At 43.3% G+C, this 19,840-nt stretch overlaps 1 protein-coding gene across 1 annotated transcript in view; it reads left to right on the forward strand.

The window, feature by feature from the left end:
- Nucleotides 1-19,840, forward strand: part of SLC24A3 (solute carrier family 24 member 3) — a 677,514-nt gene that overhangs the window by 607,553 nt on the left and 50,121 nt on the right. The window contains exons 10-12 of the mRNA XM_049870001.1: nucleotides 9,428-9,561; nucleotides 11,392-11,552; nucleotides 12,343-12,613. Coding sequence (XP_049725958.1) covers nucleotides 9,428-9,561; nucleotides 11,392-11,552; nucleotides 12,343-12,613 — 566 coding nt within the window. The remainder of the gene's footprint in view (nucleotides 1-9,427; nucleotides 9,562-11,391; nucleotides 11,553-12,342; nucleotides 12,614-19,840) is intronic.

A 19,840-nucleotide genomic window follows, 5' to 3' on the forward strand; every position in this document is an offset into this window, starting at 1 on the left:
ATCCCACGTGCTTCTTTGGGGTTTAGTCCACGGTTAATGGTAATGAAGAACAAGTGCTTTGCATTCTGCCCTGGCTGCAGATCCCACTCGCCACCTAACTAGCCGTGGGACCTTGGCCAAGGTATTCAGACATTTGGAACCTCAATTTCCTCTTCTACAAAACAGGATTCATAATAGGTCCTACCCCAAAGGGTTTTTGTGAGGATGGAACATGACAGCATATTTACATTATAGTAATCCCAGCACCTGGTTTAGAAAAAGTGCTTTTCTACTGTATTATTCTCCTGTTATCAATCCCCAATAAATGTATAAAATGTTGTTGTTGTTAGCTACCATCGAATTGGCCCCCCTACTCCTGGTGACTCCATGCACAACAGAATGAAATGCTGCCTGGTCCCGGGCCGTCCTCATGCTTAGTTGCAGACTGGACCATTGTTTTCATTGGCTGATTTTCTGAAGTAGTTGCCAGGCCTTTCTTCTTAGTCCATCTTAGCCTGGAAGGTACACTGAAACCTGTTCAGGGTGACAGCACCATGCAAGCCTCCACTAATAGATGGGTGGTGGCTGCACGTGAGGTGCGTTGGCCGGGACTCAAACCCAGGTATCCCACATGTATATAGCACATAGCTGTACTTTAACAGCCGAGCCTCACAAAAAACAACATTTCTACGGGGAAAATGGGCTGCAAGTCAAGACGACAGAGATTCTGCCTCTCCTCTACAGCTGTGTCAGTAGGGCAGGCCATTCCTCGTTGAGTCTACAAAGTGGGCACTTCCAGCAACAGACCACTTGGCCATGGCACCCAGGACCTAGGGACAGAAGTCTGGAAGAGACCAGAGAGGGAGGACCAAGAAGGAGAAGGGAAGCCACAGGATGAGAGGTTGAAAGTGGGAGAGACGGGACCTCCTGTTCACAAAAACCCAAGGAGCCTGTCTAGGGCCAGGCCAGCTTCTGTCACCCATCTTCTTTATTTATTTGTTTGTTTGTTCATTTGTTCGTTCATTTATTAGTTAATTTATCTACTCTTTTTTTTTTTTATTTCTCATGGCTTCCTTTTGGTAACTTTTTATTATGGGGAATTTTGAATACATAAGTTGCCAGAAGAGTGTCACAAACCCCACGTACCCATTTTCATCCCAAGAACCATCAACCCATGGACTGTCTTAGCCAAGTCATAAATCTGATTTATAAAATCACATGCCATCCATTTCCCTACCCCCATATGATGCTGAAGTCCTAGGCACCCTATCAGTTCATCCATAAAACTTCAGTATATGTCTCTAAAAGACCAGGACTCATTTCTAACACGACCAAAATATTATCAGACCTAAAATTAATGCTAATTCCTTAATACTATTAGATATCCAACAAATATTCAAATTTTCAATTGTCTCATAAATGTCATTTTTTATAACTTTTAATCTCATAAATGTCATAAATATTTTTATGGGTTTTTTTATTGTGCTTTAATCTTGGAAACCCTATGGGGCAGTTCTGCTCTGTCCTATAAGGTCGCTATGAGTCGGAATCGACTCAACGGCACTGGGGTGGGTTTAAGTAAAAGTTTACAGTTCGAATTAGTTTCTCATTCAAAAATACTATACACACATTGTTATGTGAACCTAATTGCTCTCCCTATCATGTGACAGCACACTCCTCCTTTCCATCCCATATTTCTTGTGTCCGTTCAGCCAGCTCCTGTCCCCCTCTGCCTTCTCATCTCGCCTCCAGACAGAGGCTGCCCACGTAGTCTCATGTGGTTGCTTGCGCTAAGAAGCACACTCCTCACCACTATCATTTTATGTCTTACAGTCCAGTCCAATCTTTGTCTGAAAAGCTGGCTTCAGGAATGATTTTAGTTTTGGACTAACAGAGAGTCTGGAGGCCATGTCCTCTGGGGTCCCTCCAGTCTCAGTCAGACCATTAAGTCTGGTCTTTTTACTAGAATTTGAGTTCTGCAACCCACTTTTCTCCTGCTCCATCAGGGACTCTCTGTCAGGGCAATCATTGGTGGTAGCCGGGCACCATCTAGTTCCTCTGGTCTTAGGCTGATAGAGTCTCTGGTTTATGTGGCCCTTTCTGTCCCTTGGGCTTATGTTTTCCTTGTGTCTTTGGTGTTATTCATTCTCCTTTGCTCCAGGTGGGTTGGGACCAATTGATGCATCTTAGATGGCCACTTGCTAACTTTTAAGACCCCAGACACCACTCACCAAAGTGGGATGCAGAACATTTTCTTAATGAACTTTGTTATGCCAATTGACCTAGATGTCCCCTGAAACCATGGTCCCCAGACCGCCACCCCTGCTACTTTATCTCTTGAAGTGTTTGGTTGTATTCAGGGAACTTCTTAACTTTTGGTTTAGTCCAGTTGTGCTGACATCCCCTGTATTGTATGTTGTCCTTCCCTTCACCTAAGATAATTTTTGTCTACTATCTAGTTGGTGAATACCCTGCTCTCTCCCTCCCCACCCTTGTAACCATCAAAGAATGTTTTCTTCTGTGTTTAAACCTTTTCTTGAGTTCTTATGCTAGTGGTCTCATACAAAATTTGTCCTTTCATAACTGACTAATTTAACACAGCATAATGCCTTCCAGATTCATCCATGTTGTGAGATGTTTCTCGGATTCATCTTTGTTCTTTATCATTGCATAATATTCCACTGTGTGAAAATATTTGGATTCTGCAAAGGTTTGTTTTATGACCTAATATGTGGTCATGTTAACTCTTCTCTGAAAGTTTGGTAGAATTGTCCAGTGAAGCCATCAGGGCCAGGGCTTTGTTGTTGTTGTTGTTGTTGGGAGGTTTTTAATTACCTTACCAATCTCTTCTTTTGTTATAGGTTTATTTAGTTGCTCGTCCTCTGTTTGTGTCAGTTTAGGTAGGTAGTGTGTTTCTAGAAATTTGTCCTTTTCCTCTAGGTTTTCAAATTTGTGAGAGTGCAACTTTTCATAGTATTCTGTTATGATTCTTTTAATTTCAGTTGGGCCTGTTGTGATATTGCCCATCTCATTTCTTATTCAGGTTGCTTCCTGTCTTGTTTTCCTTTTTTCAGTTGGCCAATGGTTTATCAATTTTGTTGATCTTTTTAAAGAACCAGCTTTTGGTCTTATTAACTCTTTCAATTGTTTTTCTATCCTCTATTTCATTTAATTCTGCTCTAATTTTTATTATCTGCTTTCTTCTGGTGCCTGAGGGCTTCTTTTGCTGCTCTCTTTCTGTTGGTTCAAGTCATATGGTTAATGTTTTGATTTTGGTCCTTTCCTCTTTTTGAATGTGTGCATTTATTGCTATAAATTGACCTCTGAGCACTGCTTTTGCCGTGTCCCAAAGGTTCTGGTAGGATACGTTTTCATTCTCATTGGATTCTATGAATTTCTTTATTCCATCCTTAATTTCTTCTATAACCCAGTAATTTTTGAGCAAGATGTTATTCAGTTTCCATGTGTTTGATTTTTTTTTTCTTGCCTTTTCTGTTATTGATTTCTACTTTTATGGTTTTATGGTCAGAAAAGATGCTTTGTAATATTCCAGTGCTTTGGATTCTGTTAAGGCTTGCTTATTGCCTAATGTGTGGTCTATTCTGGAGACTGTTCCATGTGCATTGGAAAAGAAAGTATACTTGGCTGCTGTTGGGAGGAGTGTTTGGTATATGTCTATGAGGTCAAGTAAGTTGATTGTGGCATTTAGATCTTTTGTGTGTTTATTGAGCTTCTTTCTGGATGTTCTGTCCTTCACCAAAAGTGGTTTGTTGAAGTCTCCTACTATTATTGTGGAGCTGTCTCTCTTTTCAGTGTTGTTAGAGTTTGTTTTATGTATTTTGGAGCCCTGTCATTGGGTGTATAAATATTTATTATGGTTATGTCCTCCTGATGTATTGACCTTTAATCATTATATAGTGTTCTTCCTTATCATTTGTGGTGGATTTTACTTTAAAGTATGTTTTGTTAGAGATTAATATTGCCACTCTTGCTCTTTTTTGATTGTTGTTTGCTTGATATATTTTCTTGCATCCTTTGAGTTTTCATGTGTTTGTGTCATTAAGTCTAAGATGTGTCTCTTGTAGGCAGCATATAGACGGACTGTGTTTTTTTTAACCTATTCTGCCACTCTCTGTCTCATTATTGACACACTTAGTCCATTTACATTCAGTGTAATTATTGATAGTTTTTATGAGTTTAGTGCTGCCCTTTTGATGTCTTTTTTGTGTGTGTTGTTGACAGTTTCTTTGTTCCACTTAATTTTCTCCGCTGAGTCATTTTTCTTTATGTATTTTCTTTTCATCTTTTTCATTATCGTTGATTTTGTATTTGCTGAGTCTTTATGTTTTTCTTGTTTTTTATTTTAATGTGTAGGATTGTTAGTTTCCTTTGTGGTTACCTTAATATTCACCCCTATTTTCTAAGTTTAAACCTATCTTTTATTTCTTTTATATCACCCGACTTGCTCTCCATGTGAAGGATTTATGACTACATTTTTTAGTTGCTTTTTTTGGTTTTAATGTTGTCATCTTTTACATATTGATGTATCTGTATCCCTAGTTCAGTGTTTTAGTTTTGATTTATTTTTGTGACTTCCCTGTCTGGGTTGATATCTGGTTGCTCTGTTCTGTGTTCTAGTCTTGATTGTTTTCTGATGTTATTGATTTTCTAACCAGAGGACTCCCTTTAGTATTGTAATTTTGGTTTGGTTTTTACAGATTCCCTAAACTTCTGTTTATCTAGAAATGCCCTAATTTCATCATCATATTTGAGAGACAGTTTTGCTGTATATATAATTCTTGGCTGGCAGTTTTTTCCTTCAAGGCCTTATATATATCATCCCATTGCTTTCTTGCCTGCATGGTTTCTGCTGAGTAGTAGTCTGAGCTTAGTCTTATTGACTTTCTTTGTAGGTGACTTTTCATTTATTCCTTGCCACTCTTAAAATCTTTATCTTTGGTTTTGCAAGTTTGATTATAATACATCTTGGTGACTTTCTTTTGGGACCTACCTTGTGTGGGGTTTGATGAGCATCTTGGACAGGTATCCTCTCATCTTTCACCATATCAGGGAAGTTTTCTGCCAACAAGTCTTCAACAGTTCTCTCTGTATTTTCTGTTATCCCTCCCTGTTCTGGTACTCCAATTACTTGTAGGTTATTCCTTTTCATAGAGTCCCACATAATTTTAGGATTTCTTCATTTTTTTAATTCTTTTGTCTGATTTTTCCCCAAATAAGTTGGTGTCAAGTGTTTTATCTTCACTGTCACTAATTCTGACTTCCATTGCCTCAATTCTGCTTCTGTCACTTTCTATTGAGTTGTCTAGATCTGAAATTTTATTGTTAATCTTCTGGATTTCTGTTTGCTCTCTCTCTGTGGATTCTTGCAGCCTGTTAAATTTGTTGTTATGCTCTTCTCTAATCTTCTAAGTTTCTCTGTTGCTTTGTCTCTGTGTTCCTTGGCTTGTTCTGTGTTTTGCCTGGCCTCTTTCCTGACCTCTTGAAGAGTTCTGTGTATTAAACTTTTGTATTCTACCTCCCGTAATTCCAGACAGTTGTCTTCCTCCGGAAGATCCCTTGATCCTTTGTTTTGGGAACTTGCTGGAGCCATCATGGTCTGCCTCTTTATGTGATTTGATAAGTTATTATATTTATTTATTTGTTTTATGTTTGCTTACCATGTCCTAACCTATTGACCTATTGCCGTCAAGTTGATTCCAACTTATAGCGACCCTATCAGACAGAGTAGAACTGCCCCATAGAGTTTCCAAGGAGTGCCTGGTGAATTTGAACTGCCGACCTTTTGGTTAACAGTTGTAGCCCTTAATCACTGAGCCACCAGGGTTTTCTACTGTGTCCTAGCTTCTTGTTTTATTTAGTTTTGATATGCTCAAATAAGCTGCTCATGCGAACTAGTTTGATTATCGGCACCTTTAAAGCTGTAACATCCTGCACCAGTTGGTTAGATCTGTTACTAGGTATGTGAGCCCAGGAGCCCATTTTCTTTTCTTGTATGGATTCAACTCGGGCGTCCAGGTAGTTGGTCACCAAGTGTGTAGTGCAGGCTCCCACCTACAGTTCTAGATGGGCAGGGGTGATTGGTGTAGGCACAAGTATCTGGCTGCAGTAGGGGGGGTCATGTGCTGAGAAAGGCAGGGGGCTGACAGCTGCCCTGAGTGTCTGTGAGGGAAGCGTGTCCCTGTTCCCTAGAGCATATAGGTGGGTGGATTTTGCAGCTTGACTGTGGGCACCCAATGCTGTTGCCTGTAAGGACTGGGTGGCACCATTTATTCTTGGAGCCGTGTCTCAGGTGGCCAGGTGGTGTGGATGGAGCCACCAGTCCTCAGGCCCCTGATATGTGTAGGTAAGGACCCTGCTTAATAGGCAGAGTAGTATCAAATGTCATGAACCTGCCACTCTACCATATAGCTGATACAGTTGAAGTTAGACTTCAGGTATATAACCTGTTGTACTGTGCTAATGAGAGCCTACACTGTTGAAATGGGCCCACACAGGTCTATGCAAAGGTGAAAAGCATTTAAAGTCCGTGGACCCCTTATGCCTGTGCCTAGGGCAGTGGAGCTGTGCCTTCCCTGAGTTCCTGGCTTGGGGAGCTGGCAGGTTATTTTTTCCTGTTTGTTAAATTGTTCCCTCTCCAAGGCTGGGAGAATGGCTCAGAACACATGACAGGTCCTATGTCTGGCCCAGGGGACCCAGCAGTCTCTGAAGCCAGCCCGGGACCTGGTGCAGAGCGGGGAGGGGGGAGATAAATGGGAGTGAGGTTCTTCCCAAAAGGGTGTTTTTTGATCTAAGTGGTAAGTTAGATGCATGTACTTATCTTTTGCCGATTGAGCCCCACTTGTCAGTGGTTCAGGAGGCTTGCGTAAACTCTCCACCCCCAGGTCTCTCCCAATGTAGAAAATGAGTCCCAAGCTCCACTGCTTGCCTCACCACTTGCGCCAGCCAATCTGGCCTGCAGGGTGCCAGTTCCCACCAGGCTAGGTCTGGCAGCCACTCGCTGCTTCTCAACCATCTCTCCCTCTGTCTACCGCTCAGCCTGATTCTTCAACTTTGCCTTCGATGTTCAGGTCTCCTAGGTTGTCATATACAATCGATTCACTTGGTTTTTTCAGATGTTTGTTGTAAGAGGGACAACAGGAAGCATCTGACTACTCCGCCATCTTGGCCCTGCTTCCCCCCCCTTTTTTTTTTTTCCTTAAATGAGGGTCCAAATAAATTCTATGCAGTGCAATTGGTTGCTCCATCTTTTGAGTGTGTTTTGATCTGTAGAGACCTATCTCTCTCTTTTTTTTTTTTTTTTCTTTTGGCCTTGCAGTTGACTCCTTGAAGAAGCTGGGCTGGGTTGTCTGTTCCTCAGTCTAGAATTGTTGATCCCACCCCAGGGTGCAGTGCACCTCTTCCTCTGCACTCTGTCCCCTGTATGTCAGTAATTGATCTGTCTCAGGTTATACCAGGTCCCAGGTGGTGGAGTCCTGCCATCAGGCAGTGCATGATGGCTGCTTGTCTCTCTTTTTATGATGTTTGCAGCCATTGATACTCCATATCTGGATTTGTTATTTCATTCGGATTGCAAAATCATGATGTTCTAACTCTACCCCCTTCTCTCATGAATCATGAGAGTCCCCCAGGACTGGCCGGCCCACTTCCCTGTCACAGCCACCACCCATCACTTATGACTAGTTTCTCTTGCCCCTCATGCAATGCAGGAAGAATCGCAGGCCTCCAGGCAGCGGGGTAAGAGGCTTGTGGAAGAGAAGCCCTGCCACAGAGGGCCCTCCTTCTCTGCCACAATGGTTGTCGGGTCCCCATAGGCAGACCCCCCGTGGTGCTGTCATAGCTGACGGGAGAACCAAACACAGGATGTTGCTGGAAGGGACACCACAGAGCTTCAGTATCTTCAGCAGAAAAAGAGGAAGAGAAGGGTTAAGGATGTTTGCAATTACCAGATAGCAATTAGAGCTGCCATTGCTGGCTACCATTCCTGTTGTAGACTGGAGGTCATGCTGGTGGGAACTATCAATGCGTTGCCTGTGGCCAGTGAAGCCATGGAGGCCTTTAGATATTTGGAATGGAGGGAAAAAGCAGTCGTGGCCTATAGTCTCATGGAACTCTGTCCGGCTGTCTTTGCCCATGAATTTTCTAGGATTGTTGTTTGTTAGGTGCCATCAAGTGAGCTCCAACTCATAGCAACCCTATGTATAACAGAACAAAACATTGCCTGATCCTGTGCCATCCTCACAATAGTAGGTATGCTTGAGCCCATTGTTGCAGCCACTGTGTCAATCCATCTCATTGAGGCTCTTCCTCTTTTTCACTGGTCCTCTACTTTACCAAGCATAATGTCCTTTTCCAGGGACTGGTCCCTCCTGATAACATGTCCAAAACACATGAGACAAAGCCTCACCATCCTGGCTTCTAAGGAACATTCTGGCTGTACTTTTTCCAAGACAGATTTGTGCATTCTCCTGGCAGTCCACAGTATATTTAATATTCTTTGCCAACATCATAATTCAAATTCATCAGCTCTTCTTTGGTCTTCCTTTTTCATTGTCCAGCTTTCACATGCATACGAGGTGATTACTCTGGGATTTCTAGGATTACTCTGGAAATCTGATACCAAAGATAAAAGGACAAGAAGTTTCCCTGCCAAAAACATTCTAAGAATTTCTTGTTCTTATAATAATAGGACTTTATTTTAAATTACATTACAAAATATTGTAAATTGCATTTATTATTTACTAGGAACTTATTCTAGTGTAAGCTTCTTCCAACACGCATCTGCTGGGTATGTTTTCACTCAATCTTTCTGTGTGTTATAGTTCAGATTTTTTTTCCCATAAAGATTAGAGACCTTCAGGCCTCCTGTCATGGAACAACAGTAACGGAGACCCACAAGCTCCCTCCTTGTGACCTCAGGAAATCATAGACAGATGGAGACTCAGACATCCAAACAACCTGTAACATGTAGACCATGAGGCATGGCCACTGGGTAGAGGCATGGAAGGACACCTTCTCCTTCTCACGTGCACCAGGCCCCTGACAGCAGAGGCCCTGGAGACAAGGCCCAGATGAAGTATACCTGGGCCATCAAACTGAGTCTTAGCAAAGCCCTACCATGTTCAGACTTTGAGTAAGGGGCCTCAGTCTCAAAGACACTGCCACTGATGTTGAAGAGTGCCATGAGTGCACTGAAGAAAGCAGTTGATGTTGATTTTCTCTTATTTTCTAATGACCATATATCCTTAAACTGTTAAATGGGACAGATTGTATATTGTGAGGGAAATGGGTTAACACAATAATAACAAAAATATAACTTGAGCCATGGAGTCCCATCCAGCTAAGAGTGCTTCAGGGTGTACCCTGCAGGAGTTGGGAGATGAAAAACAGCAACCCCTGATGGACTCTTTCCACCGATTGCTTTGCTCAGGTATAATGCTTCCATACATCAGTGCTTCGAAAGGAGGACAAAAGGTGCTGGGAACATGGTCAACGGGTTGGCCAACAATGCTGAAATTGATGACAGCAGCAATTGCGATGCAACTGTGGTGCTACTAAAGAAAGGTAACCAAGGAGATGCCTATGTCCCAGAAGGAAGTGCTGAATGTGAGCCACACTCGGGGCATGGCAGCAGACCCCAGAGGATGCTGCCTGCCCTGAGAGGGGACTAGGAGAGGGAAGGTTCCAGTCCTCCCTCTTCTGTTTGGCTACATCATGGGGCAGTCTTATACATGGTGATGAGCTAACTCAGAAAGCCCCATGGAAGCTCTTGGGCAACACATTTGCTGGGGATGATACGAGAAATGAGGACAGGATGGTAAAGGGGAGGAGGCCATGGGCTTTGAGGTATTGGTTTTGCCACATTTGGCTGTGTGGCCATGAAGCAAGTTACTTAGCCTCTCTGAGCCTATTTTCTGCAAAATGGGGGTGATTTTACCTACTTTATAGAATCATTGTAATGATTAAAGGAGATAATGTGTATAAAAGACTTTAGCACAATATTCAACTAACGATAATTGTTAGAATATTATTACATTCAAATTCACTTTCAGACTACATTACCTCAGTTTCTTATCTGCAAAATGAGATAGAAAATTATCTTTTTTTTTCCCCCAAAGCACTTCTTTACTCAGTAAATAGATTCTTATAAAGCAGTTGGTTTATTAAAGAGGATTATACAGTGCTTTCCAATAAAAAATATTCTTTCTTAGAGGGATATAGAAAATTATCATTTAAATTTGCCTGGAACATGTTCCAGTTGTCATTTAATTTTTTTGTTTTTATTTCCCCCGAAATGTGTAGGTTTTTTTCTTCTTGGTTCTACATGGTTGCTTTATCGGAAAAATAAGAAGAAGAAAATACGTAGCTATTTTCATTTTTTTTTTTTCACTTTGAAATTTCTGGGTAATTATTTAAAAAATTGAAAATCAAATATTTGACATATTTTCCTGAATGATTATGTATGTGTTTAACAAAAGACTTATTTAGTGCCATTCCGCATGAGAATTTCATTTAGTTTATTCCCTTCTGGGTAGTTTATAACATAAAAGGAATATGCGTAGGCAACCAGAAGGAGCTTCCTCGTATTAGCATTCAGTGTTTCCAGAGATTATTTCAAGGTTTAATGGCTTAGAAAACAGGAGGAAGTACTAGGAAAGGCTGTAGCAGCTGCCCGGGTACAATGTACAAATACTGTTCATTCTTAGAGAGGGGGCTTGGTTGGTCCTTGGTGAGACATTCTTTCAGGCCACCCAATAAACTGGGTTTAACCCAAGTCTTCTGGACCACAAGTCTCTAATGTGGATGGCTCACTCACCCACACCTTGTCAGCCCTACCTATAGGTGGCCTAGGAGAATCGGTACACTTCCACATGACACTAAAATCAATTCTGTAGCAGTTAGCAGCTCAGTATGAATATTGCTGATATTTGAAGGGTGTAAGGGGTTACTAAAGGTTAATGGGATGGGAGGGTCTTTTCTGTGCCCCAGATCTGAATGGTGGGAAAAGAATCCTTTGAGGACAGTGAGGAATTCTCTTATGTTGTGATCTACTCTTACCATGTCAGTAAATGATGCTTAACTTGTTTCAAGTTATTTCAAAAGGGCTATCAATGAACCCAATGTAGAGGAGATTTTTTACTCTTCTTCAAATTTTGCTCACTACATCTCTCCCTGGATGGATGGATGGGTGGATGGGTGGGTGGACGGATGGATGGACAGACGGACGGACGGACGGATGGATGGGGGGCAGGGGGAGTGGACTGCCAGATGGGAGGATGAAAGGGACAGAGGGATAGAAAAACAGAGGGACAGATGAAGGAAAGTGAGTGAATGCCTCTTTGCTGCTCCCAGCATGCATGTTGTTTTATTTCATTTCATGTCTTTCATTCCCAGCCAATTTCCACCGCAAAGCGTCAGTGATCATGGTGGATGAGCTGCTGTCAGCATACCCACACCAGCTCTCTTTCTCTGAGGCTGGACTTCGAATCATGATCACAAGCCACTTTCCACCCAAGACCCGGCTCTCCATGGCCAGCCGCATGTTGATCAATGAGGTACCTGGGGGAAGCACAGCCCATTTGTCACTGGAGAGGGGCAGGGGAGGAGGGAGGAGATGGAGCTCTGGGAAGGGCAGATAGTTTCCTGGTTTGAAAGTAGAAGCACCTAACTCAGAGTTTCACACAATAATATGCTTGGCCATTTTCCCAACCTCTTTGCTCACTGGGCCAGCTTTGTATCCTGGTCCTTGATGTTCCCTCCACATTCTGAGAGATACAGCCCGGCTTCCAGTTGTATAGAAAAGCTCCCCTGTCCCTCTTTTACGTACCTTTTTCTTTTCATCTTCAATTTGAATAAAACTCCCTGGTGTAAACTCGCCCATAAGTAGTTGCTAAGTACAAGTTACCTTGGTTTAAGTAACAGTCTCTGACCTGAATTTTCCTGTGTATTCCTTTTTCTGGAGTGGCAGCCTTATTGATACATTAATCCAAACACATTTGCTTGGCTTTCTCACATATATACCAGGGATTCCTATAATCTAGAGAAGAAAGATACCACCACAGTGTACAGGGACTCAAGAACCCCAATAGCAAGTGTGCATCCCAGACATTTTCCTCTAAAGGGGTTTTGAAGGTCCAATGGGTTATAAAACGTTAATCCTTCCTTCCATAAGGAAGTTGTCTGAATTGGCTGTTACTTTGAGGAATCCTTTAAAACTTGACTCCATAGTTTTATGGGATCATTTTCTTATCAACTGCCTGGGAAAGATCCTAAGATCTCAGGTTCTGGATTTAAAGTCTTTGCAATCCCTTTGACACAGGTAAGAGCATACCTTTCTCTTTCCAGAGACAAAGACTAATAAACAGCAGGACTTATGCCAATGGAGAGTCTGAGGTGGCCATCAAAATCCCCATCAAGCACACTGTGGAGAATGGGACAGGGCCCAGTAGTGCCCCAGACAGGAGTGTAAACGGGACCCACAGGGACGATATCATTGCCGAGGCTGGACATGAGACAGAGAATGAGAACGAGGACAATGAGAACAATGAGAATGACGAGGAGGAAGAGGAAGATGAGGACGATGATGAAGGCCCATACACACCGTTCGACCCCCCCTGTAAGAGGTCCTACATCTGGGCTGAGGTTGGGAGCTCTTTTGAAGCTACTGCATGGGTGCCCTTGACTTTGATGATTTTTTGTAATTCAGTGCAAAGAAATACCTCTATATGAGCATAAAGATATTTGTATTGAGTTTCTACAATGGACAGGACTCTGTTGTAGAGGGTCCAAAGATGACCAAAGTTGTGGCATATGGTCCTTGGTCAAAATTTGGGATCTTTGACTAAATGTGTAATGCGTTGCCTTTTTATGGAAGAAGGTCCTCTCTCAGCTGTTCTGTGGAATTTTTTGGTGCTCAGGAGGAACCTCTGTCGGCAAGGCAGCTTGATGCTCAAGGGTGAGGAGGTTCACTGCCATGTACCCATTCCATTTCAGTTGGCCCTGGGAACTATCCTAGCAAGACCAATCCTGGGGGAAGCCTGTAGCTGTCCCAGTTAGCCTTTATTCTCCTTCTCACTTCCTGCCTCTTGACCCCATTCAGGCCCCTTCTCTCCCATGACCTGCTGTCCCCAGAATGTTCACCACAAGAGATAAGAACTTGGGCAAAAGGTATCCCAGTTAAAAACTCGTTGCCCTTAAATTGAGTCCAACACATGGCGACCCCGTGTGTGTCAGAGTAGAGCTGTGAGTCCAACACATGGCGACCCCATGTGTGTCAGAGTAGAGCTGTGAGTCCAACACATGGCGACCCCGTGTGTGTCAGAGTAGAGCTGTGAGTCCAACACATGGCGACCCCGTGTGTGTCAGAGTAGAGCTGTGCTCCATAGGGGTTTTCAATGACTGAGTTTTTGGAAGTAGATCCCCAGGACTTTCTCTGAGGTTCCTGTGGGTAGACTCAAACTTCCAACCTTCAGTTAGCAGCTTAGCATGTTAACCATTTACACCACCCAGGGACGAGGCTGGCCAAGTGAAGTCTCCCTGGTACCTTGAAAGGGGAGGGGATGATGACTGTTAAACTTTAAGGACAGCACCCACCAACATGGCTTCCTTCCCCCTTGACTGCTGCATTTGGCCATCGCAGCAGCCTCGTCAGCCACCCCACCCCTTAGCAGAATGTGTGGACCAAATCCAGAGAATTCTCCTATTTGCTAGACCCTGCAGAGGCTTCTGGCTATTTCAGGGAAGAACAGACTGGTCCAAATCATATCCACCATCAAGTGTGTGAGGCTTAACTAGCTATATACAGCCTCTCCAGGATGTCTGAATTTATAAGAGGACTATCTGAGGAAGGACTGTTTAATCCGCACGGAAGACTGTTCCGTGGTGGCACTTAGGTGTGGAGGGTCCGGGCCTGGGTTCTTTTGAATGCAAGGTCTCTCTGTTCTGTAGAGTCCCTCTGCCTGTCCAGGTGACAGCAAGTAAAACCCAGACCAGATCTGCTTGTCTGCCCCGCAGGGCTCTTAAGAGCTCTTCGACATCTGTCAAGTACTTGCCAAAACGAATGAGAAAATATCCACACAGACTCCTTTACACCAAACTCCCGAGTCCCCCAGCCAGAGTTAAAGCATTCCTTGTGAATAAGTTATCTTGATAGAAAAAGTGTACTGTCTCCTTATCCATCCTTGTCACCCTTGCATATAGTTCTGGGCCATGTTCTTCTCTATCAACAAAAACAAAAACCTCTTGAGTATTGAATGACCAGACACACCATTCTTCCTCTGTAAACCTTGTATTAGTTTTCTAATTATGACAAGCAGCTCGCAGTTGTTTAGGTCAGGGGTCTGGCATGCCATAGCTCGATGCCCAGGGTCTACAAGGCTGAACTCAAGATATCAACAGGGCTGTCCTCCTTTCTGGAAGCTCTGGGAAAAATCCATTTCCAAGTTTGTTCAGGTCCTTGGCAGAATTTAGTTCCTTGCGGTTGTAGGACTGAGATCCCTGTTTCCTTGCTGGCTGTCATCCGAGGCTGCTCACTGCTCCTAGAGGTCCCCTCATGCCTTGCCTCTTGACCCCCTGCACCATCAGACCAGAAATGGCATGTCAGTTCCTTCCCACGTTTCTATTCTCCCTGGATTTCCCTTCTGCCACCTTTCTCTGACTTCTGCTTTTAAGGGCTCATGTGGTTAGAACAGGCCTACTTGGATAATCCCCCTGTCCTAAGGTCAGCTGTGCCATATAACACACTTCTGAGAGTGATAGCTCATCATATGCACAGGTTCCAAGAATTGGAGTATGGAATCTTGGGGGGAGAAGAGTTAGAATTCTGCCTCCCACAACTCTTGTTTGTAGAGCCCCTGTTGACAGCCATAGCCAAGTTCCAGAAATGTTTATTTTGCTGCAGTCTTTCACTGATTAAAGAAACAGGCTGATAGAAGACTTTGTAAGCCACTACATGCTGTCTTAGCATCACGGAAGCCCAGAATCTCCAAGGGCATCCCTTTAGGTTGACAATTTAAAGATGCCTGTGTGAGATGAGGTAAATAGTTTGGCTCTCATATCTGAACCTTATTACTTAGTGGACTAAAGACTCCCTTTGGGTCACTCGTCCCATTTTTTCTCTCCTAGATGAGCTAACTCTCAGACGTAACTATGATTTTCAAAGTATCTTAAAAATGTCTGCTCTCCACTGCTCTGTGTCTGTGATTAGGCTGCTCAGTGATGGAGACCCAAGGGCTTCCAGTCACATCTTATTGGCTCCTCGATACATTAGAAGACCCAGCTGCAGGTGTCCTACCCCTCAGTTTAATCCTGCAGCTGGGGGTTGGGGGCCACATCAGGCACCCTGCCTCCTTCCTGAAGCACAGAAACAAGAGGAGAAATGGTGTTCTCCACCCATTAGGGTCTCTGCTTCATCCCAGAGCCCCGGGCTTCCAGACAGGAAGTAGAATCCCAAGTTCTTCTACACAGCCCTCTCAAACGTGAGTGTGCACACAGATCACCTGGGCATCCCGATTCAGAGGGACTGGGGTAGGGCTCGAGATTCTCATTCCTAACAAGCCCCCGGGAGGTGACACTGATGCTGCTGGTCCGTGGGCCACGCTTGGAGTAGGGGGCACTGGAGAACTAGAGTCACACAGTGTGAAAATAACATGGGGCATCTGACCTCTTCGTCTAACTTCCCAGGCGGGGAAAAGAATCAAAATCAGCAACATCAGCCCAAGGCTGGTTCCTGGGTTTGAAGGATTAGAACCAGAGTCTTGTGGAACAACTGAGTCAATTGGCACAATATAGTTCAGAAATTTTATGTTCAACTTCCTAGTTCCGTGAACAGTATCTGGGATTGTCAGGTTCCAGCAGCAGCATCAGAACTTGTCTAACTTCAAAAGGGATAATGAGAATCAAGGTCAGTCCAACGCTGATTCCTGTGGGTGGAGGTCAGACATACCTCCCCTCTCCAGCCCTTTTACCGACTCTGACACCAGCTGTCCCTCCCACAGCACTCTCTGTCTCTGCTGAGTTCCATGATTCATTGCAGTGGCCACACAGAACTCAGAGACTGTACTCACAGTTATGAGGTTTTTTAGGGAAGTTCTTTTTTTTTTTTTTATCTAGTTACAACTTGGGACCAGGATCAATAGGCTACAGCTCAGGATCAGAATCAAGAGGCATATAGGCAAAGTCTCCCTTCTTCAGTGCGGGGCAGCTGTCTCAGCTCCTCTCAGCCCCCTCAGGACAGATTCCTCTCAGCCCTCTCAGGACAGGCTCCTCTCGGCCCCCTCAGGACAGGCTCCTCTCAGCCCCCTCAGGACAGGCTCCTCTCAGCCTCCTCAGGACAGGTTCCTCTCAGCCACCTCAGGGCAGGCCTCCTCTCAGTCCCCTCAGGACAGGCTTCTCTCAGCCCACTCAGGACAGGCTCCTCTCAGCCCCCTCTGGACAATCCTCCTCTCTCAGCCCTCTGCCCTCAGCCCCTCCCAGGCCTGGCCTCTGCCCTGTGTGGGCAAGTGTTACAAAGCTCTTTAGCTCCATCGACAAGCGCCCAGGGGCATCCCACTCCATCAGGAAGCCTCCTGTCTGAAGGCTGACAGCTCTCTTTTGCTCTGCGGGTCAGCACACTCACTGTAGCCTTACTCCATGGGCCGGGAAGGCCATTGCATCATCTTATGGCAGTCTCCTGGTTCTCCTGCTGCCATTTCTTTGCCACTGCTTCTTACCACCTTACACCGTCTCTGGTGTTACAGCTCTCTCTGTCTCCTGGGTCTAGGAGGTTCTCAGCAAAGAGACCCCAGGTCCAAAGGACATGTTCTACCTCCTGGCTCTTCTTTCTTTATGGTAGTGAGGTCCCATTTTCACTTCTGGGATTGACTTCCTTTAAGCCTAGCACACAAGCCTAGCAGGATGGCAAAACGAACCAATCCCTTTATTAGGGTTCCACGCACCTTATTTGTAAGTTCCACCCCTGATGTTCCCTGTTCAGGAACAACCATTTCAATGCAAGCACACCATATTTCAGGGGTAGGCAGGCTAGAGTGTCCCACTCAGGCCAGCAGAGAGCACTGAAGTTAGGAAGGTTCAGTCCTAGGAGCCTTGTGTTAGGGTCCTCTGAGTTAAGTTGGTTTGGCTTGAAAAGATGAGCATTTTTCCCTCGTAGTAATCCTCCAAGGGCACGAGCTTTCCACTTCCGTCGTCCGTCTGCAGGGCTTTCTTCTCTCCAGGACTACTTGACTATAGTGAGTATAATTTTTAAAAAAAAGCAAACGAAGCCTGTTGCTGTTGAATCCATTCCAACTCATAGCACCCCATAGGACAGGGTACAACTACCGCATAGAGCTTCCAAGGAGCGGCTTGTGGATTCAAACTGCTTACCTGTTGGTTAGCAACTGTAGCACTTAACCATTATGCCACCAGTGTTTCCTTAGTATAATTAACACATACATGATTATATACAAAAAAAAAAAAAAAAACCAAACCCATTGCTGTGGAGTTCATTCCGACTCATAGCAACCCTATAGGACAGAGTAGAACTGCCCTATAGGGTTTCCAAGGAGCGTATGAAAAAATCATATATATGTATATATAATATATATATAAATAAAAATATATATTTTTTATTCATATATACATACATACATATATGTATATGATAACCAGTTACCATTAAGTCGACTCCAATTCATGTCTGTCAGAGTTGAACTGTGCTCCACAGGGTTTCCAATGGCTGGTTGCCAGGCCTTTCTTCTGAGGGGCCTCTAGGTGGACTCGAACCTACAACCTTTGATTAACAGCTGAGCATGTTAACCGTTTATGCATATTATATGTACTAAAAAAAACTGTTGCTGTCAAGTCGATTCCAACTCATAACAAACCTATAAGACAGAGTAGAACTGCCCCATAGGATTTCCAAGGAGCACCTGGTAGATTTGAATTGCTGACCTTTTAGTTCGCAGACATAGCTCTTAACCACTACGCCACCAGGGTTTCCTATTATATGTATATAACCTATAAATATATGCAAGTATAAATACAGGTACAGTAATATCTACATATACAAATATCATATATTTTTTTTATATATATCAGCCATTGAAAAACTTTATGGAAATTAAGACTAACTACAGTGTGCACCTGGGTGGCACAGACGGTTTGTGCTGGACTAACTACTAACTGAAATGTTGGCAGTTCAAACCCACCCAGCAGCACTGCGGAAGAAAGGCCTGGAGACCTGCTTCTGTAAAGATTACAGCCAAGAAAACCCTAGGAAGCAGTTCTGTTCTGTAACATATGGGTTCGCCATGAGTCAGAATCAACTTTTCGCCAATGGGTTTGGTTTGATTTTTTTTTTTTTTTTTAATGTATGGGATCCTTATCTGCCTTATCCTGCTCCTGAAAAACAGTTTGCAAAGCACATACTATAGCCCTTGGTTGCTCAAGGAATTCCACTCTGTCCTGTAGGGTCGCTGTGACTCAGAATCGACTTGGCGGCAGTGGGTTTGGTTAGTCGTTTTTGGTCTTTAAGTAGGTGTGAAGTAGCCTCTCATTGTGGATTTGGTTTGCATTTCCCTAATGAGTAATGTGTTGAGCACCTATTCATGCAGTTTATTAGCTGTTTGTCTGTCTCTGGAGAAATGTCTATTTAAGTCCTTTGCCTATTTTTTAATTGGGTTGTTTTTGTTGAATTGTAGGAGTTCTTTATATATTCTGGATATTAAACCCTTACCAGATATATCATTCCTAAATATTTTCTGCCAACCCGTAGGTTGTCTCTTCATTTTGTTGATAAAGTCCTTGGATGGACAAATTTTTTAAATTTTGATGAGATCCAATTAATCTATTTTGTCTTTTGTTGCTCGTGCTTTTGGTGTCATATCTAATAATTCATTGTCAAAAACAAGGTCTTAAAATTTTATCCCTATGTTTTCTTCTAAGTTTTATGGTTTTAGTTCTTAGGTTATTGAGCCATTTTGAGTAAATTTTCATAGATGGCGTGAGGAGGGGCCAACATCATTCTTTTGCATATGAATAACTATTTGTCCCAGCATCATTTGTTGAAGAGACTATTCCTACCAGTTAAATGTCCTTGGCACCATCGTTGAAAATCAGTTGGTCATAGATGTGTGGGATTATTTCTGGACTCTCAGTTCTGTTCCATCGGCCTATGTGTCTATCCTTATACCAGTGTTTTGATGACTGCACTTTTATTGCACATTTTGAAATCTGAAACTGTAAGTCCTCTTACTTTGTTCTTCTTTTTCAAGATTTTTTGGCTATTTGGGACCTCTTGCAATTCTATAGAATTGGAAGACTGGCTCTTGCATTTCTTCAAAAAACACTGTTGGAATTTTGATAGAGATTACATTGAATTTAGACATGGCTTTGGGTAGTATTGACATCTTAACTCTTCCAATCCATGAACACAGACTGTCTCCCACTTGTTCAGGTCTTCTTCCTTTCCTTTCAATAATGTTTTATAGTTTTCATTGTGCAAGGCTTTCCCCTCCCTGGTTAAATTTATTCCTAGATATTTTACCCTTTAGATGTTATTGTAAATCGTATTGTTTTCTTGATTTCCTTTTCGGATTGTTCTTTGCTGGTGTATAGAAACACAACAGAATTTTGCAAGTTGATCCTGTACCTTGCAACTTTGCTGAGTTCCTTTGTTAACTCTAGTAGTTTTCCTGTGGGTTCTTTGGGATTTTCTATATGTATAAACTCTGTAGCGGTCGAGTGAATTCTGACTCATAGTGACCCTACAGGACAGAGCAGAACTGTCCCATAGAGTTTCCAAGGAGCACCTGGTGGATTTGAACAGCTGCCTTTGACTGATTGATAGCTCTTAACCACTATGCCA

Source organism: Elephas maximus, chromosome 25 (genome assembly GCF_024166365.1).
Source record: "Elephas maximus indicus isolate mEleMax1 chromosome 25, mEleMax1 primary haplotype, whole genome shotgun sequence".
NCBI lineage: Eukaryota > Metazoa > Chordata > Mammalia > Proboscidea > Elephantidae > Elephas > Elephas maximus.